Genomic DNA, 23,769 nt, shown 5'->3' on the forward strand with positions numbered 1-23,769 from the left:
ACAAACCTCTACTATTAACTTCCCAGTAAATGACTCCTGTGAGGCTGATGTGTGTGCAGCCAGTAAGATTGCACAATAACACTTGGATTTTTCTCCTACTTTTACATGTTCTTAGAAGCAGCCCTGGTTATCTGCCTCTAATAGTTTTGTCTCTCACATTTAAATTCATCTTTTTCCTCTGTTTAGTCCTGTAATTTGACTGTATTTTGGTTGGAATTATCCTTCTTTCTGCTCTATATTTTTGAAAGCTGCCTTCTGAAAAGTTGGAGCAGCTGTTTTCTGACTACTTAATCAGTTAATGAAAATGAGCAAAAGGAAACTTACAATTAAAAATAAACATAACAGAGACACAGGGAATCTAACAGAATCAATACTAAATTTTTTTCTATGTCCACTCAGGAGGCAAATGCAACCTCAGTCAGATTTTTTTCTTTTGCCCACATGTAACAAATATCTGACTTTTCTTGTCAGTCTGAATGTCCAATTGCAATCTTTTCACCCCCCCTCAAAAAATCCACTTTAAGCCCGTTTTAAATATGATATTAAATCTGACACGTATCCTATCTGTCACATTTCATTTGACTTTTACATCATTAATGTGAAACACGCATCATAATTCTCCATGAGAAGAAGCCAGCTGTAGTAAATTAGGATGTAAAGCAGTCTGTGACCCAACCCAGTCCCACCATTCCTGGTTCTGCACAGACAGACGTCTCTACAGAAGCTGCAGTCAATCTTCTACAAAAGGCCGTTACTGTTAGTTGTGTTGTCTTTGATTTTTATTCTTACTTTGTGATCCATAAACGGCGGCCATGATTCTTCTGTAAAGAGAGTGCTGCTGTGTGACGTCTGCGTTCTTCTTCTGCGCCTCCGGGTCGCTTTGGGCTCGTCAGCCTGTTTGGGTCTGATTGTGGTCGCAGTTACTAAGTCAGCTTTGTCTTATTTCAAGTGCACTAACATATTTGCTTCAGAAACTAGACCAAAATACTTGGTAAGATTTTGTGGTTTTGTAGTGAACAGAGGTGTGAACAGGCCCAGTGTATCAAAACATGCTTCTCAATTCTTCATATTTATATCCACATAAAACACATTTTTCAATATCTTAACAAACGTGACAAAGACAAGGAAGTGAGAGCAAGTGAAGCACCCATGCAAAAAGCAGCTTTGTTTTTGACACATTACTACATGTCCAGTGCTCTAGGAGTCACAGCCCCAATTATTATAATTCATTTCTAGGATGTGTGAAGCACCTGTAACGAGACACCAAAGAGCTCTCAATGAACAAATGACAGGCAGCCTCAGGGCATGAAAGAGATGCAAAGTGGGATGCAAAACAACAAAACAACCACAGGAAGATGTATCACAATGAAAATTAGATAAGAAGTGACTAAAACAGGACAGAGATGTAATAAAGAGATTCAAACATACCACAAAGATGAAAATCTCACTTTTTATGCAAATACAAAACCACCAACTAAAACAAGCAGAAATACTGAGACTGTCTGTGGTTACAGTATGCTAAGCAGGTAAACTTTTACATCTCTGTCTACCATATGTCATGTGCATACAACAATGTACGCTTGTTTACGCTGTTATCAGAGTCCATCTGTAAATATGAAATATGTGGAAATAATAAGTTAGGTACAATGCTTCATTGTTTGGTCTTTTTCTGTTCTTCTGTGTTTAGATCCTGTCTTCAGTCTGTTTTCCTCTCTTCATCGTCCACATCTATCTGAACTGGGATCAACTTTTTACAGTCTTCTTCTGTTTTTGTCTCTTTCCTATTTCCTTTTCTAAAATATGAGCAATCTTGACTAAGGAGTGTTTTCTTCATTCTTTTGTGGCCCCTGCTCCAGGTCAGCCCTGCTGGGAAACGTTTATCCACTGAGTGATGAGGAGTAATTACACACCGATGAATCTGTGGACCTGCGCCTGACCGGACTTTATTGTCCCTGCTGCAGTGATACAAGGAACCTGAAGCCAACATATATAATTTTTTTATACTTTTTGGGTTTTTTTACATTTTGGTAATCGATGCCAACCTAAAAGGATTGACCTTCAGCTTCAACCCCCATCTGTATATACGACCCCCTGTGAACTGTAAAACGACAGGGACGATATCAGAGAACTTCTCATTTGTCTTTTTACCCAACTCGATACGAGGATAACCATCACCCCTCCACCCCCAACCCAACACAGACGCAGGGACTGGTGGCACTTGATGTAGAGACCATAAAGAGCTGCTTTCAGGAAGCATGGGAGAAATGAGCTGGGTGTCTCTGAGCCCGGCAGAGTTCAACCAGCTGCAGCAGTACACCGAGTGTAAGTCTCAGTCTACACTTTGATTCATAATGACACACGTTTTTCAGCTTAAAGCTGCAGTATGTCACTTTTATAAGAAAGATACATATTCGTTAAAACTGTCAGGCTGCACAGTTGCTGCAGTTACCTTGGCTGTTTCTGGTTAGCGCTCCCAGTGCTAACCAGACTCTATCATAACCTGACTGTGGTTGGTTGTTTTTGGTCAGGAGTGGTGCGTTTCTACAGACAGCAACAGTAAGTCAGGGAGGAAATGGAGATCTTTTCACAATTTATCTGTCTCATATTAAACTGTCACAACTCGGTGACAGTTTTAACGTATAGATTAAGACATATTTTTTATAAAAGCTACATACTGCAGTTTTAAAGAGATTTTTCTTCCTTTATTACACTGACGTTGATCATTTTTATCATTTAATGTATGTAATCTCATCATCTGTTCTAGCGTCCATGTTTCTTCGCATGTAAGTGAAACATGAAGAGATTATGATGCAGAACGGATTTATGTTTGAATAGTTGGTTTTTAGTTCACTTGTTGTAGCAGCTGATCTGCTAGAGTGAGAAACCCAGCAGTTTATTATTATTATTATTATTATTATTATTATTATTAAGCATTACTTCTTTGTTGTCATTATATGTCCCCTTTTGTTTGTGCATTTAAAACCAGTTTGAATTGATGTTCAGTCCTGAAAGTTACTGCGCCGTTAATAAAAAAAACAACTTCTTTTTTTCCTTCACTAATCCTAGATTTTCTGATTGGATGTGATTACTGCACCTGTGATGACATATGAATTAAGCCCTTTCAGGTTTTGATTACATCCAGGTATTTTGAATTGGAGCGTGCTTCAGGACACCACTTATCAGCCTGCTGGATGAGTTTGTGGCTTTCTGCTGTCTGCAACATTTGTTAGTCAAAGCAGCATCAGTCCATGTGCTGCTGTCGGATGATAGACAGAGTCACGCAAGCTTCCTGCTCAAGAAATACATTGTTGTGCACAAATTATAGTTTTGCAGACTCCAGAGAACAAAACCATTGGATTAGATGACTTGGAAAAGTATTCATATAGGTTGAACTTTTCCACATCTTGTCCAGTTGCAACCAGAAACGTCAGTGTGTTTTATTAGGATTTTTATGTGACAGACCAACAAAACGTACAGCACTAGAGTGAATTTGAAACAAAATGAGACGAAAAAAATTATACTTACATTTATAATTAAAAATAAAAGTGTAACACTAAAAAGTGCTGTCACAAAAAAAATCTGATGATATCTGAACAGAACAGCTTCTACCACCTCTGATGTCTTATGGCTTTTTGTTAACTATGGCTTTCTTCTGGCCATTGTTTATTATCCAGGTAGTTTCTGATGGAAATCAGTTCTGCTATATTTAATTTTATAAGCTGCAGAATGTAACTTGTGTTTTTACATATTTGTTAAAACTGTCTCTTTGTGGTGACAGTATAGTATGAGATACTGTCTCATACTATAATCGAGCTCTTCTGCCTTCTCCCAGTGGTTACTGTAGAAATACACCGATAAGTTAAAAACAACCAATTATAGCCAGGAGGAGGATCTTAGTGCTGTCAATCAGCTTGTATATGCACAACTCACTCACTCTCCCTTGCTAAGGCTAGTTAGCAGGGCCACTGATGATGGCGGATTAATAGCTTCCTGGAACGGTAAATGGTTTCTCCGTGTAACATTATTGACACTCAGACCCTCCTGGCTTTGATCGGCTGTTTTTGACGGCAGATGGCAGTGGTAGCCCAGGGAGAATCCGAAAAAGATTTATTTTTGTCACAGATTATCTGTTTCATACCATACTGTAGTGATATATCAACACTTTTAATAATTATGTTTAAAAAAAAATTAAAAATGTAAATGTACTTATTGCAGCCAGAATGAATGGAATGGAATAAATGTGCATGTTTAGCTTCTCAGATTTGCAAATGGATTTTTGTTTATATTATTATTAATTCCAGGAAATCAGAACTACAAATGTCCTTGGCTGTTTTTCTGAAAAAGAAGAAAACAACAACAAAAAAACACATCATTTCACAAGTATGTCTGCCTGAACTTTTTAGCAATACCTGAAGATGAAGCATCAAGACCATTGCATGTATAAAAACTACAAAATGTTGTATGAATGAATGAAGGGATGAATTAAACCACAGAGACAGCAGAGTCCAAATACCCTGGTCTGGTAACATGTCTTTATATCTCAGGTTTTTGAAAATGCTGCAGATACCCACATGAATGAGGAGAGGAGAGCATTGCTCCTCTGATGTTCCATGTTTTAGATTTCTGTCACCCTGGTAGTGGCAGAAATGGCGGACTTGGCTTCCAGCGTGTAAAACGACAGTCAACTAGTTAAGATACTTAGCTAGTCCTGGTTGGTTCTAATGGTTGCTGTGGATAATGGTCTGTTTGTGCTCTGTAATTGACACATGATCATAGGAGGAGGTCATTATTATGGTTAATGTTCTGGACAGATGCTGTGTGTGTTTGTGTGTGTGACTGTAGGATTAGCATATAAAAGTGAGAGGGACACAATGTCCTCTCTGGCTAACCAGGGGGTGACTCAGCAGTTTGCTTTATCTGATGTTCCTGTTTATCAGGGGACTCATTAAAGAGGATGCATCTTTACTCAGTTTTATTCAGAGACCACTCTGCCGTGAAGAGAAAAATAATAATTAGTTTCTCTTTGCTTTCATTCTCAGACTCCACAAAGAAGCTGAAGGATGTTCTGCAGGAGTTCCACGAAGGAGGAGTTCTTTCCAAATACAATCCAGCGCAGGTGAACAACTTGTTGGTTCATTTTTTTGTTCTGACACACACAAAAAAAACATTTTACCGTAGAAGATGCAGTTCATTAAAATGCTCAGTCATCCATCCCTTTTTCAGTTGAAGACAAACCCTCAGAAGCAACTGTTGATGTCAGCAGATCAGGGCTGAGCTGGACTCCATCTGGAAATCATACTGAGGAAAAACTATTGTCTCATTAGAGTCAGACTATTTTTTTTTAGACTTTCAATTTATAAGACAGAAGTTCTATCCTGTGCAGTATGTGCATACGCCTGCAAATATGGTGACCTACTGGTGACTCAAGCCAAAGCAATCATCAAATTATAGTTCCTTTGACCCGTCGACCTCTGGTCTACTCCAACACATTAGTCTCACAGATAAAAGCTGCTTGACTTAACAGATACCTGGATGAACCTGCGGTCTGCAGCTCCTGGTCTGGAGGGCCAGTGTCCTGAAAGTTTTTGATTTGAGAGTTTTGGAGCAGGAAAGCGTCCAAAAGTTTCAGGAAACCAGCCATCGAGGCCTGGAGTTGCTGATAACTGGAATACACTCTTAGATCTGCTCTGTCTGAATCTACTGCAAAAAAAACTCATCAGAATTTGTTTCAATTTGTTTGTGATTCATACCTGTAGTCTCACGTATTCTATTTCCTGCCAAAGCCTTCTCAATATTTCAGTTAAAACTAACAGTCTGACTTGAGATCTGGCACCATAGAGTTTAACTTTCTGAGACCCAACCACCACCTGGCACTACCGTAATGGCCACTGCCGTATAATCCACACACACACACACACACGCCCACATATCCACATATGTATACATTGCTTACATTGAGTTTTGTGGAAAAGTGTCCCCTCTGACATCTGTTTTTCCTTTTCTTGTCCCACTTCCATATCTCAGATCATCAGGAATATGTTATATACTAATGTTGGTTTTATTTATTTATGCATTAACATTGATTTATCTATACATTTTCTTCAGCTACACAAGCCTCACCATTGACACTAGTCAGCTTTGAAAGGTTTAGTAAGACTTTTCTAAGGCTGTGGAACTCCAGCAAACACCAGTAACTGGGACTAACTGGAATACAAAAACTTCTCAGAGAGCGCATCATCCAGCAGGTCAGAAGTGACACCAGAACAGCATCTATAGGGTGAACTTGTCTAAGTTAAAGTCAGGGTTCAGTATTTAACAATAAGACAGAGAAACTAGGCAAAATGGCCTCCATGGGAGAGTTTCAGGTCAAACCCCCTGATGATCAATCATACTGAAGCACTTTGGGACAGTATTCTGTCTGGAGAGACGAAACAAGAGTGTTTTGGAAGGCAAACTAGCACATCATTTTAGAAAAAAGAACATTGTATAAATTTGTGGTGGTAGAGTGAGGGCTGCATTGCTGTTTCTGGGTCAGGGAGACATGTTGTAACCACTGAATGATGAATTCTGCCTTTTACCTGGTGATTCTGCAGGGATCCACCTTCAGTTCACGATCTTAAGCTCCATTAAGATCGTAATCATGCTGGTGATCCAAAGCACACCAGCACATCCACCTCTGAATGCTCAAAAAAAGAAGGAAAATTTTACAGTATCCTGAAGAACATTGGGTGTTGAAAAGATCATTAGTTGAAAAGTTTATGTTTTAAAAATTATTTTGATCCAACAGGTGAACTATTTTAGATATCGCCCACTACAATCTCAAAGAAGTCAAGATCACTTCCTGTGTACAAATAAAAACATGACAATGTTATACACCACGACAGGGCTTGCTTTTCCAAATGTTGAATAGCACCACTCTGCTTCTTTGCTAAAACCAATTATCTAAATTAATAGATAATTAAGAAAGGGGAAACTCCAAACTGGGTTGAAAATGAACAAGTACTCACAGAACTTCCCCCAAGAAAGGCTTTTATATCCCAAACAGGAGGAAAAATCCACAAAACCCACAATTACTATTTACCAGAGAAAGTTGGGGTGTGCATCAAGTTACATCAAGCCTTACCAAAGTCACCTGTCTGGAGTAATAAGTTAGTGAAAGTGGGGAGAAAGACTTTATACTGCATAACATACATTTATAGGATGATGAAGAAATGAGTCAAACTGGTTGATAAACGAGGAATATTTGGTTCAAAATGTGCCCCATATACGAACGCAGTGGACAATGGGTCATTTAAGAGGAAACTTTCATGGGGAGGCAGACATGACACAGAGCTGGACCCTGTTGATACCTTCAATGTAACGGGCACCTTTCTGCCGGAATATTAAAATCAATATTTTCTGTGTAAAGCTGCATACAAAGAAGAAACTGGGCATCCTGGATAAGGAGACAGAAGTGGAACTCCTGCTTGTTTCTTAATCTGTACCTGTTACTTTCTTCTCTTTTGCTATTTGCTTTGTTTTCTTTTCTGACATATTAGAAATTGCATTGGGGTGTTCAAGTCGCAAACACTGATAAAAAGTGAGGTACAGAAAGAAAGAAAGTATCCTAGTCGAAATTAAATTCAAAGTCCAACTGAGATGATTTGGCATAACCTCAAACAAACCTTTTTATGTGGCAGAACTAAGATAATTTATCAAAAAGTGTTGAACCAAAATTCTTCCACACTTGCTGTGTTTCCATTACAAGTGTGTACAAATCTTTGTCTATATTTTGTTAATGTTAAAGGAGCACAATTTCACAATTGCGATGTTTCCATTAAATAAGACATGAAATTAAAATCACACATGAATAAGCATGTTCATGTGATAAGTCATTCAAATTACAGCAGCAACAGATGTAAACAGTTACATGGTATAGTGTATATTCATAATTCAGCCGATGCTAGCGTTCATTCTCTGTCAGCCAATCAGAGGAGATATCGGTGTCTTATTCAGGCATTATAGCAACAAGCCCCGCCTACTTGGGAGCGGCTATGTATGTTGTGTTTTGGGGAAATTGTAGTTTGTGATTTTACAGACAAGTTATGGATCAACAAGTTAGAATGACACACAACTGAACTGTGTGATGCTGTCAGAGCTCTAATGGAAAAATGTGATTTTTTTTTTTATTGTTGTGTTTCCATCAAGCACATTTATTTTCAGAATTTCAATTGCTGCAATTCTACGGTTAATGTAAACGCAGTTAGTGAAGTAAAAGACTCATTTCTAATTGGTGCAAATGTTTGATGAGCCGCGGTAAGTTTAGGGCGTTATTACTTTTTTACTTAGGGTGCGGTTCATCCCATAAGAACTGAAATAATCATTCAACACTGCCTTCACCAACACATAACCATAGCAGAGGCCTTCTAACTGCTCCTGTTGACTTTTTCACACCGAAAAGGTCTGTGCATCTGTGCCAAAATGAAACAGATTAAATGAAGCATGTAAATGTGTCGTAGCGACCCTCTGGGAAATATTTGCAGACTGGCAGCCATGTGTAAAAGTCCACTCACACGGATAAGATTAGACCCAGACATAAACACATTTTCAGGGGGGACTACATTTTCACAATTGCATCTGGGTACACTTAGATTCTAAGACATCTAAGGTAGTTGTGTGTGGGGGGGCGGGGAGTGTTTGAGGTGGCATGTTGGAGTTATTTCTCTGAACCCACAGTGCTTCTTCATGATGGACAGCACAGTACCGCCTCCTGGTTTGCTTGACCAAATAAGGAGAAAGCAGAGATATGAATAACGGCTGGCAGAGCTCTGCAGCTCATGGGGTCAGGTCAGCGGGAGGAGCATCATCATCACTGTGTGTCCTTCTGTGACAGGTGTCTCTTGCAGCTCGTCCTAACTTTTTATGTAAGAGAGATTTAAGTAGACACGTGTATAAAATTAAAGCAAGAAGTAAAAGTGAGGGTTACGCAGCATGTCATGTTTCACTGAAATCATGGAAAAGAAACAATTCAAATGATCTGTACATCACTAGGTTCTGAAGTCATTTTAATTTAACCTTAAATTTTAATTTAAGCATAGAAAACGCACAACAGATTCCACTATATACAATTGGAATCCACACACAGTTCCCCTGATGAACAACAGGGGAACAGTATAAGGCGGAAACTAAGTACACCCCGTGGCTGATTGGTGAACCATATTTAAGGGGCATTATCAACTTTTCCCAAGTTCATTTAACTCCCACTGGAGCTGTGGGGTCAAACTGAGATCTGGACTGGTGTGTTTGGGATCATTTTTCTGTTCATGACAGGATTTAGCCAAGTTTCTAACTTGGGCTGGACGACATGTCTGTAAAACTGGTCACGATAAGCGTTTCATAAGAGCTGTTTCGATATCAATAATTACTCATTATTGATAATTGTTCGTTATTCAGTTATTTGTTTTAAATATCTAAAATACCAAACTGCAAAACTAGTGGCATGATTTATTCAGTTTTCACGGCACACTGTAGTTTATTTTTCAGCAGTCAAAATGACCTTCCATATTGTGTCATTGTACAGACATTTTTGTGTAAAGAAAACAAACTGAAGTTAATCTTTAGTTTTGTTGTCAGAGCATTCCCTAAATGTTTCTCAGCACTTTAGATTGGCTTACTTCCTTTTATTGTAGCAGCACATGTGTTGATATATTGCCATATTTACCACCACTCTTTCAAATTCTTGATATTTAGCTCTCGAGCTAAGAAAACAATGTCTGTTTGTCTTAGATATTAAAAGTACAGCATCACAACTGGAAAACAGTTGGAGTTTCAGTTCATGCTTTGCTGGTCATGATTTTTGTGGCTCTAACATTTTTTTGTAGCCTTGAGAATTGAGAACATCACCATGACTACACACACCGTCACCCCCATACACACCATCACACACCGTCACCCCCATACACACCATCACACACCAACACCACCACACACACCATCACCACCATACACACCATCACCACCACACACACCATACACACCATCACCACCACACACACCATACACACCATCACCACCATACACCATCACCACCATACACCATCACCACCACGCACACCATCACACACCATCACCACCATACACACATCACCACCATCACACACCATCACCACCATACACACATCGCCACCATACACACCATCACCACCATACACACATCACCACCATACACACATCACCACCATACACACCATCACCACCACACACACCATACCAAATGGAAACTCATAAGACAGTTGTGTGGGTGCCAGGATCAACTGGTTAAGAACGTATCCATCTACCTCTCAAGTAGATGGCTACGTTGTCAAGTTACAAATGACCTCTTTTCATATTTCTGAATCTTGGTTAAACATATCTACATTTCGATAGATATGTAACATCTAAAAACTAATTTTAGAAATCTAAGAACCTTCCACTTTCATACCAAATATGTTCCAATGTCCCAGACTTCTTATGCTAACATAAGCTTTGTTACAGCGTTTTTCCAACCATAAATAGCTGACTGTCATTTCTTATTTGCTATATTGCAGTGAATGTTTCACCCAGAAGCAGCCATAGCCATTCTAGATACAAAGGAAGTGGCATGAAGCTGCTCTGGTTTCTGAGTGTAATGTGTGATGGCCTTTCCTGCATGCTCAGCACCACATGCATCTTCACCAAAACTGTCCACACACACCAAGTAGCTAACTCCCTTCTCTTGTTCTACCTACTCCTCCCTCCCTCCCGCTGCTCTCCACTGCTAAACAGATGCAAGATGTTCTGAACCAAGTAAGCCCAGTGCTCTCTGCATGCTGTGTGGTGTCTGTGTGGGCAGACTGCATGCACATCCTGTCCACTAACATGACCTAATCCTCTTACCCACCAGCCCCTGTCACAGGGCAGTAGGCCTCTGTACATGGGGGCATTCCTCTGTACATGGGGGCATTCGTTGGGTTTGGTTCTATTGTCCAAATGCCCCTGGACAGGAGGTTGTTCTGCACCTCAACTCAAATGACATTTTGCTGTCTGTGTTACTTATTGTTTTTTTTTCACAGTAATAATCTTAAATCATATGTTTACCTCATCAAGGTGTCTAAACCAATCACAGGACAATAACTTGAAGTGAAATCTCCACCACATGCTCTCCCTCATGTGGTGTGGTGTGAGCTTCCCAAGAATTCAGCTAACGTCTCCTCCTTCTCTGTTCCCCTTCAGCCCATTGACTATGAGGGCTTCCAGATCTTCATGGACACCTACCTGGAGAACAACATTCCAGAGGAACTGTGTCAGCATCTGTTCACCTCCTTCAAGAGCAAGACGGGGCGCTGCTCTCCGGACCAGCTTCAGGCGGGATCCAGCTTACTGGGTACGCTGATGTTTATGTAGCTGTAAGGTCCGACCACTGGAAACCAGCTTGATACTGTGTCCATGCTGTGTTTGTGTGCACTTCTAGGCAAACCATGAGCAGGACTTTTTCTTTGAACTCTGAACTGTCCAGAGTTGTTGTCTGAGTGCCAAGGAGAAATGCAACAGATTCACTTTCACCAGTGGAGCATTAAAACTCCACATGAGATATATTGATATCTGTTGAGATAAATGTGTGCATTACAATGCGTAGAATAACATTGTAATCTTTTTCAGACTGACAGATGTCAATGATTTGGTTTCTCATCTTAAAAAGCAACATTTGGTGTTGCTTTTTAAGATCTTCTGGCCTACTATCTACAGTCAGACGCGTTCTGTTTATGGGATGTTTGTGATTCTACAGTTCTGGCATTAATCAGGGGAAGTGAATCTAGAGAAATCGAGCTAAAACTTGATTAATCACAGGAGGTTAATACAAGGAACACAATCATATATTTACACCTGGCTGACTTCCTTTGGATAACACGTAACAATTTACTGTATTTTGGAAGTGAGCACATCGTGTTTGCCTTTTAAAACTTGTCAGATGTTAAAACCAGTCAGATGTTCTGAAGCATCTAAGTGTGACAAAAAAGAAAATAGTCTAAATAATGTGTATAGTTTCTGTTCCCAAATTATTTATCGTACAGAAAGTGTTTGCAGTGCTTGGCTTAAGGTTTTACCTCTCCATATTGATAACTAGTATTAATATGTCTGAGGTAAAGCATTGAGACTTTGTTTCCAGTAAGATTACCTCTGGAGCTATTGGTGCTGAGTAAGCAGTATTATTGCCTCCTGTTTGGGAACAGAGCCAACTGAAGTCCTAATAAATTTCTAGCTCAGCATGTTGACTCAGAGTTGGGGCTGCCAGTGAGAGGGAGATTCCTCCTTACCTGATGAGTTCAATTTATCCTCAAAAGCTCTTCTTCTTCCCCAGGCATGAGACCACACAGCATGTCTTTAGATGATATTTTGTCGTCATAACTGCTGCAGTGTTGTTGATTTCAACACAGAATCTACATGTCAACCTCGTTTGGAAATGAGTCTATCTTACTTCCAGTCACTGGGCTTACATCGCCTCATAGCTTCCCAAAAAAATGCATAAGTGCTATCTTATGTTTAAACCCCTTAGACTTTTTCACGCCTTGTCACATTAAAACAAAAATCAATATACTTTGTTAGGATTTAATGTGATTGACCAGGTAGTGCATATTGGGGAAGTGGAAGGAACATGAAACATGGTTTCATGAAAGGAAGTGGAGGGAAAAGGAATGTCTTCTGCATCGGTTAACATGTTTATCCTCACAGCATGATGCTTCCACCACCTCTTTCACCATGGAGACCATGATTATTCTGCCTCATGTCTGATATTAATTCCTCCCAACCACAGCATTTACCACGTAGGGTTCTCTGATTAGCTTAGCTGAATGGCCATATCTTGATAGTTCCCATTTGTACTATCATCTTTCAACATCTGGTTGTTGATCACCTGGATTTGGTTTCATAATTCCAATTTGCACAATTATGTGGTCAATAGAAATGCAGCTGATATATTTTCCTTCCATTTCCACAGCTACGCCCTAAAACACATGACGTTTGTGGTGGTAACAAGATGAAATGTGAAAAAGCTCAGATACTTTTGCAAGGCACTATGGATGAGCAGTGACCCATGTCTGTGGGTTTTATCACCAAAAACGCATTAGTCTCAGGCTCCGCAGTGACCGGGGCAGAAGCACATAAGAGGACAGACATCTCAGCGCTCTGTGTGAACCGTCTGGCTCTGCGTTTCCACATGGATGCTGCGTGGGCCTGAGCTCCAGTCTGCTGCTCCCTGCAGAGCAGCTGAGGACACAGATGGACTGCTGAATTAGAAACTAGTTCTGTTCAGAAAAGTGAGAAACATGGCTCTTATCATCCCTGTGTTAGGTGGTAGTTAGGGTTGTGTGTGAAGTCTCCAGCACAAAATCTGAAGATCCAAATTTGGCTTGAATACTTTCATGTTTTCCCAGTAGGGCCAAATTGCAGGGAAGCCATTTCTTCTTTTTTTTTGTTAAGTAAGTTTTCTGAACATCCTGCAGCAGCAGACATTTCTAATCGCTGCCTTTACATGAAGCTTTTGCTGTGATTTGAACTAAAAGTGTTCAAGTACACCATGTTAGGAAAGGACTGAGCACATGTTTTGTTGATTAAAGTAATTTTTCTGATCAAAACAAAGAAATATGGAGCTCAAAGTATATATTATCACTAAAATAAGTTTGTTTGTTGTTGTTTTTTTTTGGTAAAACTGATTTTTGGAGGGGAGAGGGGGAATCACCACTTATTTATTTTCAAAAGCTGTCTTAGGCACAAAAGAACTCACTTTTGTCATTGGTTTAGGAAAGTGACAATATGTCAGTTTTAGACACAACAGTACCTCTAAATGCCCCTCCACCTCAGAGCTGCTGTAGGAGCAGAAGGATCTCCGACCCTTCAGAGGAAGTCATGTGAACATGGCATCAGATCTGACTGACCGTTCACACTGCTATTAGGCTTGTGAAAGTACTTTAGAAACTGACTTCAGCAGGTTTGTGCTGCTTCAGTATGGATTATTGTTCAGGTTCTCAAAGGAAGACACCTCAGAGTCAATGCTGACACCTGCTGGTCGTCTTCTAGAAGTATATTTTTCTTCTTATATACAATTGGTTCTTGATCACATAAAAAAGTATGGACATGTTTTCACATTACTTTTTTTATTTTATTTTTCCTGATATTGAAACATTTTTCTATATGGCTGTTTTTCCTGTTAACATTTTGCCTTTGTTTGGTTGAACTCCTGAGCAAGAGCTCAGTGTGCCTTTTTAATTGCCTTCTCATTGTCCACTTGCATTGTTCATGCAAGTAAAATGAATCTAAAAAGATCATAAAAAGCATATAATGGCGTTTTTAATATCCATCTTTGAGGCAGCTGAGCAGCCGTTTAAAAATAAAAAACAGTCCAAAATGGGGCTTTTATTTTGGTGAGCTCAGCGCAGCCTTTTAGAAACTCCTGCATTCTTTCTTGGCGGTTCGTCACATCTGCTACTGTTTTTTTCTTTTCTTGAATCAATGACTGACCACAGACGCCCGTTCCATTGATGCAGGCATCTCAATTCAGACTGAAGTGGCCTGTGCCCCCATTACAGGTACCGCAACAGGCCACCGGCTTGTGTCGCCATGGTGACACCGGCTTAACAGGATAAGAGTTCTGCTGGCTCCCTTGGTGGTTGTGTGTTCTTGTGTTTTTGTGAGTTCTTGGTACAGTGCCTTGCAAATGTATTTCTAGCCAGTGAATTGTTTGTCATGTTGTAGGGTTACAGCCTCACACCATTTCATTACATTTTTCTATGATAAACCAACACAAAGTGGTGCATGATTGTGAAATGGAAGAAATATGTTTTCTGGTTTTCAAAATGTTTAACACATAAAACATGAGGCATGTTTTCAGATTGAGTCCCACTGAGTCAGTCACATGTAGAGCTTTCTGTTGGGGTTTGACTATCAGCTGTGCTCATTTGGGCACTGGTCTTCTTTTCAGAATAGTAGAAACTTGGACAGATTGGCTGATGAGTGTCTGTGAACAGAAATCTTTTTGCCACAGATTCAGAGTCTGTTCAGCTTAGTCGTAAGGGTTTTCGTTTTCATGAAGGTCATGAAGAGTTGATGCCATCATCTGCAAAAAAATAAAATAAATGTATTGTTATTAATGAGAATGGTCTGGATCCCAGACACCAAATATCACAGCCAGGAAGACCTAAATCATTCTTTCTGCATTGCATTTGTGGAGTACAGGACTGATAGTTGTCATGTTGACAGGTTCTCTTGGCTGCTTCTCTTATAAATGCTCCTCTTCTCAGTTTGGGTGGATGGCAATGTGTTGGTACATCTACAGCTGGTCGATTCTCTCTCCATGTGATGGAGATGATGGATTGATCAGAACTCTGTGAGATGTTCAGGGCCTGGGATATCGTTTAGAACCTAGCTCTGCTTTGAACGCCTGCATAACCTCCTCCCTGACCATCTGCTTGGTTCTACTGGTTACAGAACATGAGAGATGCTGCTTGTTCTCTAATGTTCTGTAACCAACAACCTCTGAGGCCTTCACTGAGCATTATGGAGATCAGCTTGGATGGACTCCGTTTATTAATTATGTGACTTTTGAAGATTTCTAAATGCATCGGATGCACTCGGATTAAATTGATCTTAAAACGTACATATGCCATGATTTTTATTTTTTATTTATAGAAAATTTTTCAAAATATTTAACATTTGCCTTCCACTTCACAATCGTGCACTTCTTTGTGTATTTAATTCAATTCTATATGTTTATATACCGTCCAATGGACAAAAAAAAATGTTTCAAGGCATTTTATTACAAAAAAGAAATACATTTACGTACATAAAATCCATTCAGTGAACATTCAGCACATTTATTCCAATTTGCTCCTCGTTATGAAACAATGCTATCAACTTCAGTTTGTTCGGCAGATTTGAAGATTTGAGCAGATTGCATTAGTCACTTAGTTTGGATCATCCACCTGTGACAGATAGCTGGTTGCACAGTGTTAGACTGTGCTTTAAAGAGACAGAGCAGACACACAAACACACACACACACACATACAAAAAATAAACAAACACTAACCCAGGAGCACTTTCTATTTTAAAGAAAAACTAAAGAGTTAATGACAGAAATGTTCCTAAAGTAGTTTTATCTTGGACAGAAACAGTGAAGCATTTTGTCTGAATCACCAGTAAAATCTATAGAAAGAGACCATGAACATTTTAGACATTTTGGCAACAATATCTCTACTGATGGGTCCCGCCTGAGGAAGGGGTCACAGGCCATGTGTAAATGCTTGTGAAAGGAAAGGAAAAGCACTTTGAGAAATCAAATGGCAGATTATGCAGAACTGGAGAGTAGTAGGAGAAAATATAGCAGAGGAAGGAAAAGTTCTCCATCATCATATCCAAAGAAATTTGTGGTAGCAATGTGAGCGAATGGAGAACGGACCATGAATACTTTTGCAAGGCACTACATTCAGCCTGTGGATCAGTGGGTGGCAGTGTAACAGTGATGCTGTGTAGGTGCTCTGGTCATAATTCAGTATTTTACCTGCTATTCATCCAATCCCATCCCCTCCCAGCTCTTGCTTCTTTCATTTTATTTTCTTAGCTGCTGTTGTGAAGTTTAATGTTAGCTTTTACTCCTCAGAGCTAACCTCCTCTCCTGAAGCCTGACCTCTTTTATATTTACTCTTATGACTGACCTAATCAGGGATGAATGGGAAGAGCATCCTGTCTGCGATGGGCCTACACACTTCGGAGCACTCCACTACGAAGAGCGCAGCGGGCTCTGGAGCCACTACGTCCTCCTCACAGCACTCAGGTACAGCGGTCAACACACCAGGGGGTCCCCATCAATCACAAGGAACGCAGGTCCAACCTTCAGCCACCTCCAGCAACGCCCTGATCCCCAAAGCTAGTTCTTCCAAAACTCCTGGATCCCCAAACCTCCAGTCAGGTGAGCATGACTACAAGGTGCTTCCTTTAGTCTGAAAATGTAGCATATAACAGCTAGCTACACAGTCTGGACATTCTATTCTTACTTTATAGTGTTTTATATTGTCACCTTCTTAACATAATGACCTATGTCATTTTTTGCCTAAGGTTCTGAGAGGGTGTGATGGAATAGCTTCCATCACTGCATCCGCAGCTTTGCATTGACATAAAGCTGCGGATGACGACAAAGGTCTTTGCAAGAATAATTTCATAAACAATATGTCATTTTTTAACATCATAAAATGGCAGCTGACTACCGTAACTTGACTTGTTGCATTTAGTAGCAGCAAGTCTTGGTTCATCCTTTCACACAATGCCGTATTGTTGTGTGGCCTTACTGCCCCTTCCAGTCCTGTGAATAGTGTCTTGTCGGCCCACTCTCCACAGCTCTGTTTCGTCTCTACGCTATGCAGAGCTCACACCTCTCTAAAGCTGTCACACTAATGCCTGAATGTGTAATTTACTGCTGCTCTCGCTCTACGCGCCTCATTAATTGAAGCAGAGGGGCCGCATCACAGCACAGACAGTGATGGATGCCGCGAGTAGCTTTGAAGGTTTGTGTTGTGCGCCAACAGAGAAGAACAACTCTGAGAACCAAGTTTCCCTGCGGAAGAGCCCGCCGCCTCAGAAAGACTCCCCACAGACGTCCCTTCAGGTGGTCTTTCTTAAGGACATCGTCTGCTACCTTTCGCTGCTGGAAAGGGGGACGCCAGAGGACAAGCTGGAGTGTAAGTGGCAGTTCTCTTGCTATCTAAAACACACCCACAAAATTCTGTACTATGCAGGGAACACTGTCCTGTCACTGATTCTGTTGGCCTTGCAGATGCACACTCCAGCTCATCGATGAGCTGTGGTCATCAGGAGCTCCTGATGACCACACATCTGAGATGGGGGCCAGATTTTAAAACGTAGCCCAGGGTCCCAGTTTTGGAGAGGGCCCAAAGATCTTTCCTTTCTTTCTTTTTGGAAAAACTGTTTTGCAAACATTATCTTTTATATAAAACTCATAGACCTAAATCATGTGAGTTGTAATATTTTAGGATTTCTGTCAATGCCAAATAAAGTGGACAGATGATTATTAAATAGAGGATATATTAAATGTACAATATGTCAAGTTCAATCATGTTTATTTGTAAAATACTGTTCGGCAACAAGGCTGTTCAAAGTGTTTAACAGCCTAAAACACAAAAATACAAAGTCATGAAAACACCACACAGTCAACAATTGAGAAAACCAGTAACAAATGTTACATTTTGATGAGTGACATCATCAAAATCAACAATACCATCAAATATGCTGGGCAATGTTTCATTTATTATGGTTCAAAAGCAGCTCTGAACAGTTGGGTTTTAGTCTAGGTTTAAAGCTACTCAGTGTTTTGGCTGTTTTGCAGTTTTCTGGAAGTTTGTTCCAGATTTGTGGTGCATAGAAGCTGAATGCTGCTTCTCCATGTCTGGTTCTGGTTCTGGGGATGTGGAGCCTTTAGTGGATTCACAGCACAGACAACAAGGGCAGATTTGTCTTCAAATGTGTTTGATTGTATCTGTTTGTATTCTCAACAGGATTTAGGCTTTTTGTTAATACTATTATGATTCTAATTTTGTCAGTCATAATACTAGGATAGGAGAAAAAAGATTCTGTTTTAAAAGTTTCTCTCCACAAAAATAAAGTTGGATTTGTTTGAAAACGGGTCAGTTAAACCAACAGAAATCAGATGGACAGACAGATAGATGTTAGATTTACATTCAGGAGGCAAAAAAATATTTTATTATTATGTATTAATGTTATCTTTCCCCTGTGTTGTTAAACTTGTTGTGATTTTGTTTGTCCATTGTTTGGGTGTTTCTGGACTTCGTTTGAGGCAGGGATAACTGATTTTTCAGTATAATTAGACGTATGAAGCTCAGCTCCTTCTTCCCTGGAGCCTCGACTAACGCCTTCCTCATGGGGCCGGTCGCTGACATGCTTAAGCCCTCCTGAACCCGACTGACTTCTGTCTGAGGCCTTGTGACGGGGCTAATCTCTGCGCTCTGGTCCCCAGGACCTGCTGGAGAAGCGGCACTCTCCACATCTTCAGAGTCCAAAGGAAAAGGCTCCAGTTTCTAACAGGGTCTCTGTTTTTGTTTTCCCCCAGTCATGTTCCGACTGTACGACACAGACGGCAACGGGCTCCTGGACAACTCAGTGAGTGGATAATCTTGTCACTGTCCTTCTGCTCTGTGTCTGTTGTGTGTGTGTTGGGGGGGGGGGGGGGGGGGGGTCTGCCCCGAGCACCCTGCAGCTCCAGGAATAGAAACCTGAACACCATGTGAACTCTGAATGTTTACATAAGATCTTTCTTAATGGATCTGGCTGGTTTAATGCGAGCCGCTTGCTGAAGCGATCACATAAACGGAGGAAAATGTTGCACACTGCAATGAAACGATCCCAGCTACGGCAGCGTCCGCACTGAAACATGGAGACCAGGGTGAAGGTGCAGGTTTTCATGTGTTTTTGTTTGTCCAGGAGCTGGATCACATCATCAATCAGATGGTCCACGTGGCCGAGTATCTGGAGTGGGATTCAACAGAGCTACGGCCGGTCAGAAAAAACACACACTTTACTGCAGCAGGTCCAGGCTCTGTTTGTTTCTGAATACCAGCAGAAGCATCAGCTGATGCATTACAAGAAGCTATAGGCCCACATGAGCCTTTTGACAGTAAAATATTATGATTTCGTGCACTAATATCATGATATTAATGCCAGCATTTAATAGTGTCATGTATGGCATGTCACTATTATAATAGTCACAATCTAATTTCTTTTAAAACTAAAAAGCAGTAAACAGTAAATTCCTGCTTCTAAAATATCATTGCAAGTCCAATGATGTCTAGAGTGTTGACAGGAATTTGCTTCAGATATTCATCACTATTGCTGCTGAATTCAGAGGTGTAAATGCTTATTGTGCAGAATCTGCTCCTGTAAAAGCTAACATTAGCTAGCCTGCACTCTGCTCTGCACTTTTAGAATTATTTTGAAAGAGAATTGCCTTGAAGTCGCAGTATGTAACTTTCATAAACAATTTTTTTTGCATAGTTGTTAAAATGGTCACTATCCTAACATTATAACATGAGACAGATAATCTGAAAAAATGGAGCTCCTCTGCCTCCTCCCTGTTGTCATACAGCCACCTGCAGAAACGCATCGCTCTGTCAGAAACAACCAATCAGAGCCAGGAGGAAGCGCTGTCATTCATGCTTGTGTACAAGCTGCTCATACCCTCCCCATCGCTCTCTGCTATGCTACAGCTAGTTTCCAAGGGCAGAAATGAATGCTAAGGCTAGTTAGCCTGGCCACCGATTAACAGTTTTCCTCTAATAGTAAATTGTTTCTTTCACAGATTATCTGTATAGTGTAACAACATGGTGACGGTTTTAACATAGTGTAAAAACATATTGTTTATAAAGTTAGCTACTCCAGCTTTAGAAACAGAATGGTTTTCCCTTCTCCTTTCACAACACCTCTGTCAGATTGGATAGAAAACATTTGTGACTATCAGTTTTTAGTTCTTGTCTTGTCTGGACTTTGTCTAGGCTGCTCTAACACATGAGTACTTTTGGATTCAAACCGTTGTAGCTCTGGCAGTATGCCCTGATGGCAGATTCATCTCCACACCAGCCCCAGGTTTTCTGCTTCTTCGGTCAGACTTTCCTCCAGTGTTTCCCCCTCAGTCCCATCAAATCCCATCAGCCTCACCAGCTTCCAGCATCCGGAGATCATAATGCTTCACTGTAAATCCTATCATTGCATTTAATTGAAAAAGATGAGTGAATGCAACTTGACTCTGGTCAAGGTTTCGCTAACATTCATTTAAACTAACTCCAGAGAATTTTTGGGTGCATTAACGAATTACAAAGTTGACCTTAACCAATTAAAATAAGTGGATTTATGTTGCTTGTTTCAGATACTGAAGGAGATGATGAAGGAGATCGATCTTAACCAGGACGGGACGGTCACACTGGAGGAGTGGATTAGAGGAGGCCTCACCACCATCCCTTTACTGGTCCTGCTGGGAATGGACGCGGTACGTTTTGCTGTCACATTTCAATAAAAAGACATAAAATAGTATGACATTTACAACAGACTTATCTTCATTGTCAGCCATTTGCCATCTGGAATGTAAAACTTCTAAAATGAGTCAACCGTTTTATTAGCGTCAACTCTTCCAGATTTGTGCTCCGCTAAATGAGAAGAAAATGTTGACATGATGCCTTGTGTCCTGTTGGTTTTAGAGTCTCTGTTCGTCTCGACCAGGTGTTACATGATAGTATTGAATGCCCAGAGAAGGAGCTGAAATGATTCTGTGTTCTGTTGTGATACGGCAGAACATGCAGGAGGACGGGCAGCATGTTTGGCGTCTGAAGCACTTCAACAAACCAGCCTTCTGTAACTACTGCCACGCCGTGCTGCTGGGCGTCCGCAAGCAGGGCCTCTGCTGCTCCTGTGAGCCTCTCTCTCTCCCCATCACTGTCCGTCTGCGTCTCCCGCTGCCTCTTATCTTTTCCTCTCTTTATCTCCTCCTCCATCTTTATCTCCTTCACTTCCTGCAGCCAGCTTAATTCAAAGTATTTTATGCTTTGTGCCTAAATGCTTTTGACTCACTGTTGCTTTCAATTATGCGTCCTTGCAACCATCATTAGAGAAGGATCAGCAATGTGATTATGTGTATTTTCATTATTGAGTTTCCCAGGCTGTGCCCCTAGGGCCTATGAATGCATGCACTCACTTACTGTCTGAACTGATTGCTAATGTGGTCAGCTGTAAATGAAATTACCTCCCAGCCATGTTGGATCTGTGTTTGTGAAGAGCGATCCCTGGCTAATGCAGCAGCTTCCTGTCGTCCTGCAGCATGCAAGTACACGGTGCACGAACGCTGTGTGTCCAAAAACATCGATGCCTGCATCAGCACCTACGCTAAGTCCCGCAGGCACACCAATGTAAGTGCAAACAAAACGTGAGAATAAGTTTGTTCTGATGGTTCAAGAACCATGAACTCTGACCTGCTTCTCAAGGTCTTGGGTCCCAGATGTTTCTGAATCACCTTGGGACATTAAGTTTAACAGCAATGCTGTCAGTTGTGGTTGATAGCAAACCCAGAATCTATGCTGAATCTATGTCAGTGTGGCCTGGCCACTGCCTTCCTGTGCAATTCCCTTCGATTCTTATCGCCTTTCAGTCCTCCGTCTGGGATTTCTCCCATTGACTTGGATTCCCCCTGTAGAATTTCTACTGGGTCGATCAGTGGACAGAAGGAGAAGCTGTGAACAATAATGAAATTATAGTCTGCCGTGGTTGTAGTTTGGTAATAGGAGCAGAGGAAGTGAATGAAGCCATTCAATCTGTGTTGGCCACACTTTCAAATATTGAATGTTTTTGCCAGGCTAATGTAAGTGGGCATTGCCACAGAACATGGCCTCTTCAAGTGGTGTGTTTGTAAAGGCCATGAAGCTGTAAATGGAGGTTTGAAATTTGCAGTGGTACTGTCTTTTGGAAAAACCTTTAATGCTTAGACTGTGAAAAAAAAAGGTGTGGACAGCTGCAGGGTCAGTCTAGCTACAGATTAGCTAAAAATGGTTTGGGATCCTCTATGTAACCAAACACTCTGATCATTCGATTGTATGTCCTAATCATCAGATGGTTAATTATAGTGCTATTTTGCCAAGTTAAATGACAGGACCATTTGGATTTATTGAAAATGTATAATATCAACTCAGTTTCATTACGTAAAATCGTTTGATGTCAGTGTGGCCAAAATGCGGTGGCTCCAAAAGGCAGTGAGTCCTGAAATCATAACATTTGCGATAACGTAATGAGTCATCATGTGACTGTCTCTGCTCTGCTCCAGGTTATGCAGCATGTTTGGATAGAGGGGAACTCTCCGTTGAAGTGCGAGCGCTGTTACAGGAGCATCAAGTGCTACCAGAGCCTGACGGGCCTGCACTGTGTCTGGTGTCAGGCCACGGTGAGTCGCCCACCATGTCGCATTCTACTCTAACACAGGCCTAATTAGATAAACAGGAGCATGACCACTGCCCCCCAGAGGCAGATAGAAGCAACTACAGATGCAATGTAACAGAAATTTGTAGAAATGTTGGAGCATCATAAACATTAAAGGTATGTGTGTAATACCAAAAGCAAAACTGCTTATTTAGAGAACGAAAAATGAGTTATCCACCTTTAACAATATCATACTTTATCATGCTACCACCCCAAACAAACTGCCTTACATGATTACAAGGAAAATAAAACAACAAATGAGTAAAAATGATTACTTTGCAGTGGAAAAGTAAGTCTTGAAACACAGGTGATTTTTTAATTATGTTTTTTATTAATCATAGACAGCTCTAAACAAATGGGGCTTTCAGCCTTTAATTAGAGGAACTCTGTGTTCCAGCAGTTTTGCAGTTTTCTGGACATTTGTTTCAGATTAGAAGAGCGTAAAAACTGAACGATGTTTCTCCGTGTTTGGTTCTGGGAATCCAGAGCAGACCAAACCATCTGAAGACTGATACAACGACAACAAGAGAAGACTCAGAGGCACACACAGGACAGTCTAAACTTTGACTAGGTCATTCTAACATATGAATATGACTTGATCTCACGGTTCTTATAGCAAGTATTATTACACCAACTACCGCCATCTGTATTTCTTTCATAAGAAAGAAATACAGATGGCGGTATTGGTCATTTTCAGTTTATGTCAGGAAAAAATAAATAAATAAATAAATATATAAATA

The 23,769-nt window shown here is 40.6% G+C and overlaps 1 protein-coding gene across 4 annotated transcripts in view; it reads left to right on the forward strand.

Moving 5' to 3' along the window:
• dgkg (diacylglycerol kinase, gamma) overlaps positions 1 to 23,769 on the forward strand; it is a 115,252-nt gene that overhangs the window by 27,539 nt on the left and 63,944 nt on the right. Inside the window, exons 2-14 of one of the 4 annotated variants that reach the window (XM_028023711.1) lie at positions 1,857 to 2,322; positions 5,040 to 5,116; positions 10,783 to 10,803; positions 11,230 to 11,380; positions 14,517 to 14,579; positions 16,710 to 16,955; positions 17,569 to 17,721; positions 19,128 to 19,177; positions 19,499 to 19,573; positions 20,937 to 21,056; positions 21,358 to 21,475; positions 21,881 to 21,969; positions 22,878 to 22,994. In XM_028023711.1, the coding sequence (XP_027879512.1) occupies positions 2,256 to 2,322; positions 5,040 to 5,116; positions 10,783 to 10,803; positions 11,230 to 11,380; positions 14,517 to 14,579; positions 16,710 to 16,955; positions 17,569 to 17,721; positions 19,128 to 19,177; positions 19,499 to 19,573; positions 20,937 to 21,056; positions 21,358 to 21,475; positions 21,881 to 21,969; positions 22,878 to 22,994 (1,347 nt within the window). In that variant the 5' untranslated portion in view covers positions 1,857 to 2,255. Of the gene's footprint in view, positions 1 to 1,856; positions 2,323 to 5,039; positions 5,117 to 10,782; positions 10,804 to 11,229; positions 11,381 to 14,516; positions 14,580 to 16,709; positions 16,956 to 17,568; positions 17,722 to 19,127; positions 19,178 to 19,498; positions 19,574 to 20,586; positions 20,764 to 20,936; positions 21,057 to 21,357; positions 21,476 to 21,880; positions 21,970 to 22,877; positions 22,995 to 23,769 lie in introns of those variants that run through there. The other 3 variants (XM_028023712.1, XM_028023713.1, XM_028023715.1) reach the window with 3 other exon arrangements.

This window comes from Xiphophorus couchianus, chromosome 7 (genome assembly GCF_001444195.1).
Source record: "Xiphophorus couchianus chromosome 7, X_couchianus-1.0, whole genome shotgun sequence".
NCBI classification, from domain to species: domain Eukaryota; kingdom Metazoa; phylum Chordata; class Actinopteri; order Cyprinodontiformes; family Poeciliidae; genus Xiphophorus; species Xiphophorus couchianus.